This window comes from Squalius cephalus (genome assembly GCF_949319135.1).
Source record: "Squalius cephalus genome assembly, chromosome: 9".
Lineage (NCBI taxonomy): Eukaryota > Metazoa > Chordata > Actinopteri > Cypriniformes > Leuciscidae > Squalius > Squalius cephalus.
Window position 1 is genome coordinate 13298670 of NC_137130.1, and position 14398 is coordinate 13313067.

Genomic DNA, 14398 nt, shown 5'->3' on the forward strand with positions numbered 1-14398 from the left:
CGCTTGCAGAGGCAAAGTGTGACTCAAACTGAAAGCCACTGCGGCTTGTCTTCCCCACAAATGAACTTTCACTAGATGATGAAACTAGATGGCAAGCTTACGAAAAACTAATTTAAAGTCCCCCTGTATTCAAATCATTTTATCACTTAAAAGTCATCTTTGATCACCAAAATGACATTTAAAAGTTTTTCCTGTGAAAAAAAATAAATAAAAAATGTATTCATGCCTTAAAATAGCTTGAATGTAACTCTACACCCTTGCTTCATTTAGTATATGCGAACCCATGAATATGCTAATTAGATCGCCTCCACTGTCTCACACCAGCTCAGAGATCCACTTGGTCAACTTTACTGTAGTAAATGCTGCACAATGGCAAGTAGAAATACTGGTTTAATTCAGATATATATTTTTTACGTTTTTTGCGTTTTATGTATTGCTCTGTACAACGTCGGACACATAACGGTAATTAATATGATTAGCCTTTAGCTTGACTACATTATCAAACAGCTAGTGTTGCTAATGTTACACAAACCATGTTCCCGTTCACCATCTCAGAGTCAGACAGCTGTTCAATCATCATGTATGCAATCAAACAATTGAAGTCCAGCCTTCTTGCCCTCATCTGATTGCAGTGAATGACAATGACTACATTTACATGTACACCAATAATGCGATTATTTCTAATAATCAGAATAACACAGCATCCATGTAAAAACATTTTTACACATGTAAGACCTTTAACCAGATCAAAACTACAAAACAAGGTAGATATAGCAAAGTAAAAGAGAAAAGTTTACATTTGACAGATGCTTTTCTTTAAAGTGACTTTGCATTCAAGGTATATGTTTTATCAGTTCATGAATTCCCTGGGGGTCAACCAGTTGCTGACCCCATGCTCTACTGTTTAAGCTACAGCAAATTTTACAAAAATACTAAATAAACTGCATAATAATGTGTAATGAATGTAAAGGTGGAGCTGGCATTTCACAAGAGAAGTTAGAAAAGCGCATTTAATTTATTATTTACATTTACTTTCATAATTTTAAGTTAATTTACAAGTTGTGTAATCCAACTCTGACTCATTTCCTAGTGCGGTCAGAGCCACTATGAGGTGACACAAAGAGTAAGAGACTGAAACTGATCCACCAGATTCACTCTCGTGCATTTATTGCAGCTTCAGTTCTGATTACTGATGTTAGATATCATAAAATTTTCCCCATGCAAAATTGATGGCGCTCAACTTCAAATGACAAGACTTAAGTGCAAACCAGGTTTTGTATTTTAGATGAATGCAAAACTAACTAAAGTCCCGCTCTGTTGAAATCCAATCAGGAAAGGAACAATGACCTGGGGTTTTAACGAGTCACGACTGGCATTAAAGCACACGCTACTTGGTTGCATTCTAAAAAGCCAGCAGTGTGAAGTCAGGACAAGCGCGGAAAGAGAGTGCCAGAGAAGAACTGACTGCAGAGCGCATGGTGCATCGCTCTGACAGGCTGACAGTACTGCACATGACTGCTCCCCACACCTGCACAAATCATACACAGCTGTCTGACTGCTGAGACAGCACCCTTAACCCCTTCAGCGCAGGTACAAATTTAGAACCGGCCCTGACTCTAAAAGCAAAAATGTTATTCTGACTCTTAAACAGAAGAGGGGTGAGACAAACTTTGCAGAAGATACAAAATCTTCACCTTCCACAGCTGCGCTCTGCAATAGCTAGGTTTCCACCCAAGGCTTTTTTAGCGAAAAAAAAGTTTAGCGCATACATTTTTTACTCATATAGCTGATTGAAATGACAATTATCGATAACTTTTTTGCAAATGTCGACAATCTTTTTCCATTTAACTTTAGCGCATAAATTCTAGGTCGATACTTCAAATGTCGTGAAAAACTAATTTGGAAACACTGTCGAAAAAAAGGGCTTTAACGCAAACAAATGTGGTGTCACATGACAGAAATAGCCTATACTACAGCGTCCGCATTCGTGGTGTTGCTCCCGTTGAAGCACTGTTTCTCTGTAGTTAAAAGGCAAATTAATCTATTATATAGGATAATTATTTCTTTCTACGGTGTATAAATTCTGAATAGGCAGTTGTTGCACCCATTTTAAAAATAATAAGTCTATCAGCAATCATTCTTTTCAGTCTACAATCTAATAAAAGTTAATCAGAAAAATAATTCAACTTTACCCGTTTCTGAATATTGCACCATCAAGTCTAAATAGTCTTAATGAAGTTAAAAAAACATGACACGTTAATAAAAAATAATTTTATGTATACTATTTAATAATACATAATAAAGTTTTGTTTCTTTTTGACACCATGTCTAAAGTGCTCCTCAAGACCATCGATATTTCTCCGCACATAGCCATTTTTGGTACTCCTCAAGAATACCACCGTTTTTCATCAGTGCAGTTAGAGGTCCTGGCTTTCACTTCCTTGATAGTGAGACGCCATCTCCTTCTTAATTGGAAAGCAACAAATGTCCCGTCCAATACACTTTGGATGACTGATGTCATGTCTTTTCTAAAACTGGAAAAAATAAGATATTCTAAAAAAGGTCTATCTCGCCAAATTTTACAATAAGTGGCAACCATTTATGCATTTTTTCCAGGCTAACTAGGCTTAACTCCAACATGCACTCTTTTTGTTTTTGTTTTCTTTCCCCCTTTTTTTCTTTTTTTTTCTTATGAAAAAAGAAAATTTAAAAAGCATACAAATATGTTTGTTAATGTTATCCAAGTGCTTTCACTGTTTCTTTGTGTGCAAATCAATAAATATATGAAACCGAATAAAGTTTTGTTTCTAATGGATGAGTAAAATATAGCGCCAATCTATGCAGATTGTCAAATTAAAATCGGGCATCTGTCAAAAGAATGAAGGCTGTTTCCAAAGCTGACAAAAGAAAGGTAAAATACACGTTACTTGTGTATGTGATTAAATCAAATTAATGTAATAAAAATCACGATTTCATGGTCTGAAGCTGGTTACTTGAGAAATGAAAATCACAAACATGACACGTTAAAGCAATTTTATAAATACAATTTATTAATATGTAATATAATTTTATATCAAACAAATTAGGAAAATAAAGTGAATTGAATCCAAAAACCTCTAAACGAATTTTAGAATTATTAAGACGGCATCAGTTAAACAATAGATAATTTCAAAAAGTTAAATATAGGCCAACACAAATAAAAATAGCATATGTGTCTGAAAAAAATCATCAGCAATATGATGTTTTTGATCGATTTGATGCTATTGAAAGCTGAAACCAGAACAAATAACTTTTTTGGTTGAATGATATGAATATGCGCCACATCAAGCCGCGGCTGCATGTTAAAGACATGACAGACCATTTCACTGCACGGCCAACCCTTTTTATGGACCCTAGAATTTGGCATATGCACCAGGACAAATGCTGCCCTGTGTCCAAACCCATGGGGTTCGTCAAATAAAGGCTTTTACATGCAGTCCCACTTTGCAGTGATCTTCTGATTTCCTAATATTTCCTGATTTAGTAATAGGCATGAAAATAATAAACTGGCCAATTCCAATTGCCTCATTACACTCTGCATTTTACAAAAAATGTGAAAGATACGATATAATTTGCGATATGGATGTTAAACAGGCTGGAGACAGCAAATTTCACACTCTTTTTTTTAACGCATATTCACTTTGTCGATAACAAAACAGCGCAAAAAGTGGATGGAAACTTGGCTAAATTTTCCATTCAGCCATCCAAACTTAAATAGTGCCAATGCTGATAAAGTGCCAATAAATGAAATTACATTTTTAATTTATAGTACAAACAGTAAGAAACTCACAAAAGAACGTTCAGCCCATCTGTGCTGGAAATCAGCTTCTATTAGCCGTATGCTGAGGCTTAGCGCCTGATATGTGAGAGATGTCACTTCTAGAGTCGACAGCCGTATCTGAAGTCAAAAGCACTCCATCACGGTGAAAGTTTGCACTGCCAAAGAAATTTCACAGCCAAGAACGTCACTATTGCTCAAGGAGAAAAGAGTGTTCGGAAACCCAGAACTGTCAGAGGCCATTACTGACACTCACCCAGGATCTAATTCCACATTCAAAAACCTTCTAACAGACAGCTACACCTAGCCAGACACATCAAACTGTGTTGCTTTCACTAATAACAGACACCTGGAATTTAGGGATGGCGAAAACTAAAAATTTTCTTGACCGACCACCGAGCCTCATTAGCCGGTTGAAACCGGTTAACCGATTAGTTTAAAATATGCTACGCTATTTGAAATAACAGCCATTTCGAGCCGTGCCTGCAATTTCGCAACTCTGTCGCATCTCTCTGCCACTCTGCCTCCCGCTCACACACACACTGCCCCCCTTCCACTCACATCACTTTTTTAAAATCCCCAACAGCGCGAAACATGAGTCCCGCAAACGCGGCGCCGAGGAGCTTGTATGTAATCGGAGGACAAATGGCTCCTTAGTTTCGAAATGGTTTGGGTACAAGGTGATCGCGTTGAAAATAAAGGCGTTTGTCTAGCGTTAGAAGCTCATTTGAAACATTGCCGCGGCTCATTTAAGAAAATGACAGCTCCGAAGAGACGCCGCTTTAGTTTGAGGTAGTGCTAACAATAATAAAGAAAGATGATGATCATCATCACCTTATAAGTACAAACAGGTGAGTTATGAAAAATTGAGTGTGAGGGATTTGTTCACTTCACACAAAAAGATCTTGGAATGAGATGGCTAACTGTAGTAGCGTTTAGTCCACTGTCTATAATAGCCTAATTTAGAGATCACTTCTTTTTTTTTAACCGACTACCGACAACTTTGATCGGTTAACGTTGATACGGTCAACCATCAGTCAAACGGTCATCGGTTAACATCCCTACTGGAATTAACATCTATTACAGGAGATCCAAATGAAAGTTGCCCTACTAAAAATAGTCTTAGTCTTGTGCAAGTACGTGTTAATTTTTTATCGTGTCATTATCACTTAGCTTACTTTAAGTTAAAAACCCTTGTTTGACACATGATTACGCTCTACGCAAGTACATCACCGTTCGATATTATCCGTGATGCATTAAGACAAATGCAATGTTGCCACCTGCATCCAAGACCACATACGAGAGTGGTTGTGATCGGATCAAAATGAATTTCCAAAAGACACTGGTCCCTGTTTACACCTGTATTTAGTGTGGTCTACTTGTTGAATGGATTTAACAGCAAATGTAAACTGTGCCAGTGTGTAATCAATGAGAATCAAAGCATCCCTCACCTTCCAGTAGTCTGACTGTAAACTGTAGTATCTCTGGTATGCAGATAATGCTGAAAAAAATTAAAAACAAAAGAGATTAAGACTGATTTTTTTGACTGTCTTTTTTTTAATGAATAAAATAAATATTCCTTAAGTCAGAACTCACCTTTAGAATAATCTTCCAGTAAAAGGTTGAAGTGTCCTAACTGGCAAAACACCTCTGGCTCCACTTTCCCTTCAGCTTTTAAGATGTAGACGTCATAGCAGCGAACAGCCTGTGAAGTCAACAGCAAACAAAACAAGTCAGAATGACCACCCGGAAACATAATCAATCAGTTTGTCTTGAATTTGGTAACAATTTAAAGGACAAACCAATTGGGCCTGTTACATACACTTTTCAATCAACTTTACCATAGTCATATTTAACATTAGATACTCCAGCGTTGCTGATATACAATGCAAAAAAAGATATTCTCTTGATACTTCTAATGCATGTAAAAATGTACAGGTAGTTGCACTTAAACAGTCTAATGCTCAATCCAAACATACATCTCGGCCCACGTTATGAAATTTTCTGTAGCCAAATGTCTGTATTATTTAACTTGATTCCAAATTCAGCAGCAGCCATACACTACCGTTTAAAAGTTAGGGTTTTTGGGGAAAAAGGGAAAGCAGCAAGGATACATTAAATTTAATACATTTATAATGCTAGAAAAGATTTCCATTTCAAATAAATGCTGTTCTTTTGAACGTTCAAAACATCAAAGGTTTTCATGGTTTCTACACTTTTTTTTTTTCACACTGTTCCACTGTTTTCAACAATTGTTTCCTGAACACCAAATCAGCATAAAAGAAAGATTTCCAAAGGATCATGTGACACTGAAGACTGGAGTAATGATGCTGAAAATTAAGCACTGCCATCACAAGAACAACTTCCATTTAAAAAAAGAAAACACTTAAATTAGCGGTGTGCATGATTTTAGATCGTGAACGATTAAAATGTCTCCACGATCTGCCTGTTTATGTAGTATGATACTATGATCTGTCTTCAGTCATTTATATCTTGAATGAATGTAAACAGTTCAGATGCATGTCAGGTCTTAAGGTGTCATTATCATTAATTACAAACAAAATACAAAGAGAAAAATCACTCAATGATCTTGACTGAATAACTTCAGTAGCTTTAAGAATCAGTGTATATCTAATTCACACAGCTAAGTCTGGGTTGTGTTTTATTTTTACATTTGTTTATTCAATTTCTTACTCGAATGCTAATGTTACAGTAAATACACTGTAGCTGAGAATATTAATGAACTGTTTATTTAATTTGTATCTTATTTGTTTTTGTCCTATGAATTGTAATTTGCATCTTTGTTCTTATTTTCAATAATAATGATAAAATAATTATATTAATAATAATAACAATATGATTTTGACTATCGCCCACACCCACCCTTACTTTGTCCTACCTTGTAAGGCTAATTTTTTTTAAATAGGGAAATTAGTTTGACTAAAAAACCAACATGAAAAAGTATCGTAAAACGATCGTGATCCTGTCTGAAAAAAATTGTGGTATGATATTTTTGCCATATCACCCACCCCAACCTAAAGGGTTAGTTCACCCAAAAATGAAATTATGTCATTAATGACATGTCGTTCCAAGCCCGTAAGACCTCCGTTCATCTTCAGAACACAGTTTAAGGTATTTTAGATTTAGTCCGAGAGCTTTCTGTCCCTCCATTGAAAATGTATGTACGGTATACTGTCCATGTCCAGAAAGCTAATAAAGACATCAAAGTAGTCCATGTGGCATCAGTGGGTTAGTTAGAACTTTTTGAAGCATCGAAAATACATTTTGGTCCAAAAATAACAAAAACTACGACTTTATTCAGCATTGTATTCTCTTCAGGGTCTGTTGTCAATCCGCGTTCACGACTCCGCAGTGACGCTGCTGATGTAAGAAGCTGCTGACATTAAAAATATATGAAAAAATATAGCAATACCAAAATACAAACAATGTAGAATAGCTTGAATACAGCGTGCGTCTCCCTCAGACTGTAAGCGAAGCTCGGGCGCACCAGATAACACGTCAGCAGCGTCTTACGTCACTGCGGAGTCGTGAACGCGGATTGACAACAGACCCTGAAGAGAATACAATGCTGAATAAAGTCGTAGTTTTTGTTATTTTTGGACCAAAATGTATTTTCGATGCTTCAAAAAGTTCTAACTAACCCACTGATGTCACATGGACTACTTTGATGATGTCTTTATTAGCTTTCTGGACATGGACAGTATACCGTACATACATTTTCAATGGAGGGACAGAAAGTTCTCGGACTAAATCTAAAATACCTTAAACTGTGTTCCGAAGATGAACGGAGGTCTTACGGGCTTGGAACGACATGAGGGTGAGTCATTAATTACATAATTTTCATTTTTGGGTTAACTAACCCTTTAAATTTAAATATTATTATACAGCCTTGAGTTTCTTTAAAAAAAATTCCAACCCCATAGTGCCTTTACAAAGTTCAACTTTGACATTTACCTACATGCTATAACGTTTAACATTTACTTCATTTCATCTAACAAGCTTAACTCCAAAATAAAAGTGGCACATGAATGACTAGGCCAGTACAGCGTTAAAGACTTGTTTCAACTGCTTTGGTAGAATGTTTGAGACAAAGCAACATAGAAGTACAGGAGCAGCAATCATTGTAAATATACTAATGCAGCGCACAATATTCAACCGGTGGTCTTGTTTGCTTGTCCCCCATCGCTATACTTTAAAGCTCTGAATCTGATACACCTACAACGTCATCCAAGTTGAACTGAACTGAACTGAACTGAAGGTCACAGAAAAGGTTAAATACACTGGTCATTTTCTAAGACACAAACAGTTCAGGAGGTTTCAGTTTGTATTCTTGGATATATGTTTTGGACTATCGTGTTAAATCGCTAGAACATTAATTAGGCTGGAGATAATGAAATTTCTATACACGCACACAAGCTAAACACACATGTGCTATGCTTTATGACATAGCAAATGATTGTTCGCTTGTTTACAAAGACCAGTCAATGAGTGAATTCTGTTCATTTAAATAATAAACATTGGCTACCATAAAGTCTTTTTAGACAGACAACATCCAGGAACCAAAAAAAACTTCAGAATATTCTGATCAATAATGTTAGTGCCAATATTAATACATGTTTTGGTGAAACTAATAGGAAGAAGCGTTCATTTAACCGCTACACCGTGGTATTTGAAGAGAGCTGTATCTGGGACAACACGTTTTGACAGACATGGCTAGTTTGTGGGAAGAGTTGAACAGAAGCAGACAGACAGCAAGCAATGCTCTCACCAACAGCGCTGAGCCGGGTGACACAGAGATGTGCACGTTTATTTCTAAATGAATAGTCTCATTCTTTTTAGAGCCACCAGAACTTCAAAATGTCTGGCCTATTGCAGAGATAGTAATTAAACATTCCACCTGCCCATCTCCTGAGAAAAATCCAGATGATTTACAAAGGAAGATGTGAAAAAATAAGTCTACATGGAATTGTAGAAATGGGTCTGCTGCAAAACAATTGATGAATGTTTATATGTGCATTTATATTGATGAATGTTTATGTGCATAAATGCGGTTTAGTCCACATTTTCATCGAGCCTCTTCAGAAAATGTGGACTAAACCACTCAATTCCTATTAGTTTTACAATCTCTATATGAACTTTTTGAAGCATCGCTCAGATTTCATTAAAATATTTTCACTTGTGTTTCAAAGATGAATAAAGTCTTACGGGTTTGGAGCAATATTAGGGTGAGTAGATGACCATTTTTTTTTGTGTGTGAACTAAACCTTTAAGGTTCTCTTATCATTATCAGCAATTTTTTTGTACATTTCATGTGTCCAGTAAATATCAATGTCTATGAATAATAAATCCAACCTATTAATCTCATTATCTTACAGCACAGTTTCGTCAATAAGCTTACATCCATACTTCGGATAAAAAATAATAACAAATATTTTAAGTGCAGAGACTTTTTTCATTAATCTTTTTTTAAGTAGACACCTTTTTTCATCTTTATAACTTAAACCTCATACTTTATTGCAGTTCATATTTACATTAAGGGTCCTGCAAAATGACAATGCATTTTTAAAAAATGCAAATATGTTGTTCATATGTAACAACAGCCACATAAAACATCAGCCATTAAAACAAATGAATGGCTCATGAGACATAATATCCCCTATCCAGCACTGGCGTACTGCAACAAATGCTGCATGCAAATGCAGGAAAAGTCATGCAACCTAGCAAAGAAACCTAAGTCAACTGGCCAAATGAAAACCTCCATTATCCGCAAAATTCATTGTTAAACAACATACAAGTGCTCGTAAGCAACTTGCTTGCTTTACTGAAAGCATGGCTGCTGAGAAAAGACTGAAAAGAGACCAGCGTTCACCTCACATGCAGTTATAGTTCGTTAGCATCATGCTAACCAGCTAGCATGTAGCCACTGCCGGGTGAAACACTGGTGGGGGACCAGAGTTTTAACCTTCCCTGTTCCTCTCGAAACACTACAATAGTCAACAGACCGGGCTAAGATCTGCAAATAAGTTCAAGAATTCAAACCTCTGGCCTAACCGAGTATGACCAGCTCAGCTTGCTAAACGTACACACTTCAGAGGTTTTATCATCCTCAAACGACAGATGCACCTTCTGGCACAATTCTCTATAATTAAGACAATCAATTTCTTCACACACACACACTTTAACTGATATTCAAATGGATGCAAATAAATAAAAACAACCTCATCATTGCCCTCAACTCTTCATTACCACACTTCAACGAGGTCATAATAGGCGAAAATCTGTGAAATCATTTCACACAATATGGACTGACAAACATAAATAAATCTTCTCGACAGAACAGTCTATTCCTCGGATGGTGATAGATAGCAAAACAACGCACAAAATTAAGAAAGTCTGACTGCAGTTTAAACCCAAACAAACATAACACTCAGTTTAATAACTCCATGATTACTTTCAAGGCAGTCAAAATATTAACTGAGGGGAACAACTACAGAACCGTATCACTGACATGCACAGAGCAGCCTATCAAGTCCATTTTAATTGTATAGTGCTTTTCATACAATACGCATTGTTTCAGAGCAGATTTACATAAAGTCATGTTGGTAAAAATTCTAACATCTAGTCGCATTTAGCAGATAAGAACTAAGGTATATTAAAGTTTAAATTTTACAACGATACACAATCACGCAGATTTGCTTTCCGTGAATATCCTGAATATATGCGGATGTACTATCCAACTTTAAATATATCGCTGGGCGATAATATGGTTTATATTTATATATCTCTGTGGCTGCATAGTACAACGTGTAATATTGTGTATAGCTTATCTTGTTACATTATAATTATCTGTTTACAGCATCATAAAAGTGTCACACACACAGCATTATTCTGTACAATTAGATGTTTGTCGAGCTATGGCTGCTGATTAATAAAGTATACCCCCCTTAAGTGTCATATAGTGTACTGTATCAATTGTATGCTTTTTTTTTCTCTCTGTGCAATGTGGTGACATTGTGCAGACTGGTGTTGCATTGTAATTTCCCTTATATGATTAGCAGAGTTATGTGTCTATCTGTCTAGAGCCCCATCAGTGTCATACACTCGTACCTTTAACAGCAAGGCCTTCGTTCTGGCGCCATCTTCATGAAGCCTCTGAAATCCAAACAGTGTGCTGCAAATAGAGGACAACACAGGCGGTTCCGTGTTACTTTACCTGCACCGCATTCATTTGCACCGCTTTAACATGCGGGGAAGGCTCATAAAAATGCACAGAGGGTCATCGGTGCAGGTAAAGGGGCTTTAACTGACCTGTCTATGCTGGCTAAGCGCTCCCTTTCTTGCGGCGTAAGCTTCGGAAAGTCCTCCTCGGTTTCACTCGCTTTTCCCGCCGCCATTTTCTTTTCCTCATCACCACCACCAGCAGCAGCGCGAGCTACAGCGGCCACCGACACTCCGCACGATTTCATAGACAAAAAACTCCAGCGAAAATATTTACGCACCGCAAGCCGAGCACCCTTTTGCGCAGATCTACACGCAAAAATGAATAGACGGAAAATAATTTCCTCTGAACACCCCCTTTTTCACATTGTCCTCGACATAAATGAGTCGCAGGTAGCAGGTACACCAAAATGCATGCAGAATGAGCAATGCAAGGTTTAACGGTTTAAATTGTTATTTAGTAATGTCTCAAACTTCCCCCTAGTCGCCAGCTCAAACTTGTTATAATTGTGTCACTCAAGCGAACCCACGCCGCCGCCGTCGGAACGCCTTCTCTGTGGTTTGGGCCAATCGCTGCTTTCGACGAGGACCACGTGATCGGCCTTGTCTTGGGATCCTTTTTTTTTCACATAAACTTTCAAGGGGGAGGGTAAATAACAAACCCCTCAACTTTACGCCGTATCTTCGCCTGCTGCGATTGGCTCACCTGGATTTATTATGATTACGTAACACAATCATAAAATGCATTATTGGTTCAAGCATCTGTCTGTTTGATAACTCAGGGTTTTGAGGATGTAGGAGAACGTTGCTAATATATACGTTATACAGTATTTCATTGCATTTTTTTTTTTTTTTTTTTTGCGGTTCTGTGATATGTCTAATTCTGTAATGCCCCAGTTTCAGATAATAAATGCCACCACGTTATCATATCCCATAAAGTATAATCCTATCATTCTTTCTTTCTTTCTTAAAAATTCAGAAAGAGGGAGAGATAGGCTATATCCAATAACTTTATAGAAAAACGGTGGAAATGATTAAGATATAATAATAAAAAAAAATATTATTGATGTTTGATGTAGTGGAGTGTTTCTTATTATATAAAATAAAGCCAGATTCAGGCAATCAGACCTCTGGTAGTGTAGTTAAAAAATACTGTATATTCTAAAATTACACATTAAATTTGCTATGTATTTTAGAATGGCACATACACGCAATCGTAGGGGTCTGTGGGCAGTGATCGCACGTAAATTACGCAGGATTTTGCGTAGAGCTGCAGCGGTTGCGAACATTGTGAACGCAGCCTCATAAAATGGCGGATCGCAGTGAAGGTAAATACATTGGCCAACCAAACATTTGAACGAATAGTCTTGATTGCCAACGTGTTTATTTAACCATATGGGTAATTATGTGCAACGATATGTCCCCAATGTAATTGCAGGGTGTTCTCTTATTATGTTAGCAGACTATACAGAGATATCATGATGCTAAATCGTGGGAGATTCAACCATACTGGTTTCATTTTCATTCGTATCTTTCTAATTTCACGTTAGTGAATGCATTTAAAATATAACGTAACTCTAAAGAGCCTTTGCTCTTATATTTCAATATATTTGCGATGGTGAGGTTGGTGACCCTTTTATCAGTGTTAAAAATACTTAAAGAATGGTTCGTGCTGTTTCTCACAACTTCTATTTTGTTTTTGTATCAGATCATAAGGGGGTTAATCAAAATGAATAAAGGATGTAAAACAGGTTGTGGACCTACAGTTCGTTTTGGGTAGAAATACACGAATAATCTGTATAGTTATTGCTTACCAATGCAAAACATCCAAATGAATTATATGAAGGGGCATTTCACTTGCATCCATGTTTTGTGATTCTGTATACAATTACTATATTCATGTATAATGACAGTTACTGTTGTTTTCAGATGTAGATGCAGAGAGTGAAGATGAATTGTATGAGGTGGTTAACATCACAGATTATGCCAGGAGGCATCAATGGTGGAGTCGTGTTTTTGGGAGCAGCACAGGGCCCATTGCAGAAAAGTACTCTGTGGCTTCACAGATCATGATGGGTGGAGTGACAGGATGGTTAGTGTTAATATAGAAAATCAATATTCTAGGTTGTTCCACATATGAAATAACTGAATAAATGCATTGATTATTAGTATATCCACTCAAAGATCTCTGTCCTCTAGGTGTGCTGGTTATCTCTTTCAGAGAGTTGGAAAAATTGTGGCTACTGCTGTTGGAGGGGGATTTCTTTTGTTACAAGTATGGATTATTAAAATGCATGCATCATATAGCCTAGCCATTTGAAGGATTATGCTTCAATGTCATCTTTCCTATGGGGGAAATATATTTTCTCATTTCAGATTGCCAACCACAGTGGCTATGTGCAGGTTGACTGGAGGAAAGTGGAGAAGGATGTCAATAAAGCTAAAAAGCATTTGAAGAAAAAGGCAAACAAAGCAGCCCCTGAGCTCAATTCCTTTATAGAAGAGGTAGGTATTCTGTCATACTTTCATCATCATATACCAATGTGTACAAAAATTGTAAAACCCATTTTGTATTATTATTTAGCGAATGCACATAATGCTTCAGCAAGTTCTTATTACATAACCTACATTCTGTAAATGGTATATTTGTCCTATGCAGTCTACAGAATTTGTGAAGAGGAATATTGTTATCTCGGGTGGATTTGTTGGAGGATTTCTGCTGGGCCTGGCGTCCTAAATGAAGCCTGGATCTACTGTATTGCTACTTATATAAGTATTTTGCACAGTAATATTCTCCCTTATTTCAGTATCACAGCGGTACAACACTGGGACTTGATGTATTGTCAAAAGCAGTTAGTGCAATGGACATTTGCTTTACTGTTGTTCTGAACTTATTCCTCTAAAACGTTGTTCTTAACTGTACATAGCCCAAACAACCGGAAGGTGAGAGAGGTGTATCTTGTGCCAATAACTTTATAGAAAATTGGTGGTGTGGTTTTTATTATGTTGTTTTTAATTTTATTTAGCTTATTGTTAATCAGTAAAACATCAACATGAAGTCTGTTACATGTACAACTTACTAAATTGTTTGTATTTTGTTTTTGACCGTACATTATTTTAGTTAGTTGTACAATTTCTTTAATATCTACGTGTCAAAAAGCATGCATTGTTTTTTGAGAGTTTTACATTTGATTTATTTTATTAATATACATACTTACACACCAATATCATGTTTGTGGAAATAATAAAACTAAAGTCTTTCTGGTTATTTACAGTCTATTCATTCTTTTTTGATCTGTTTTTTAGTTTTAAGTGCATCTGTCCTGTTGCTTTTACCTTCAT

General features: G+C 36.6%; 2 protein-coding genes across 7 annotated transcripts in view; one reads left to right on the forward strand and one right to left on the reverse strand.

Annotated features, from left to right (window-relative positions):
* kdm6a (lysine (K)-specific demethylase 6A) overlaps positions 1-11612 on the reverse strand; it is a 55243-nt gene extending 43631 nt beyond the window's left edge. For 3 of the 5 annotated variants that reach the window (XM_079880760.1, XM_079880757.1, XM_079880756.1), the window contains exons 1-4: positions 11147-11612; positions 10946-11009; positions 5414-5522; positions 5269-5318 (exon numbers count right to left, since the gene is read on the reverse strand). In XM_079880760.1, coding sequence (XP_079736886.1) covers positions 5269-5318; positions 5414-5522; positions 10946-11009; positions 11147-11304 — 381 coding nt within the window. In that variant the 5' untranslated portion in view covers positions 11305-11612. The remainder of the gene's footprint in view (positions 1-5268; positions 5319-5413; positions 5523-10945; positions 11010-11146) is intronic. The other 2 variants (XM_079880759.1, XM_079880758.1) reach the window with 1 other exon arrangement.
* A 679-nt stretch (positions 11613-12291) lies between these two features.
* Positions 12292-14334, forward strand: fundc1 (FUN14 domain containing 1). Of its 2 annotated transcripts, none has more exons than XM_079880810.1 (5): positions 12292-12384; positions 12986-13148; positions 13256-13331; positions 13433-13561; positions 13716-14334. In XM_079880810.1, exons 1-5 carry the CDS (start codon positions 12366-12368, stop codon positions 13791-13793), a joined length of 465 nt encoding a protein of 154 aa, XP_079736936.1. In that variant the 5' UTR covers positions 12292-12365; the 3' UTR covers positions 13794-14334. The 2 variants fall into 2 exon arrangements, with proteins under 2 accessions (XP_079736936.1, XP_079736937.1); XM_079880811.1 differs by having other exon boundaries at positions 12295-12384; positions 12992-13148; positions 13716-14323.
* Positions 14335-14398: the final 64 nt, after the last annotated feature.

Excerpts from the sequence above, each read along its gene's own strand:
- fundc1 (XM_079880810.1), top strand. Across the intron at positions 13,332-13,432 it reads GGGGATTTCTTTTGTTACAA|ATTGCCAACCACAGTGGCTA; the intron begins GTATGGATTATT and ends TTCTCATTTCAG. Across the intron at positions 13,562-13,715 it reads TCAATTCCTTTATAGAAGAG|TCTACAGAATTTGTGAAGAG; the intron begins GTAGGTATTCTG and ends TGTCCTATGCAG.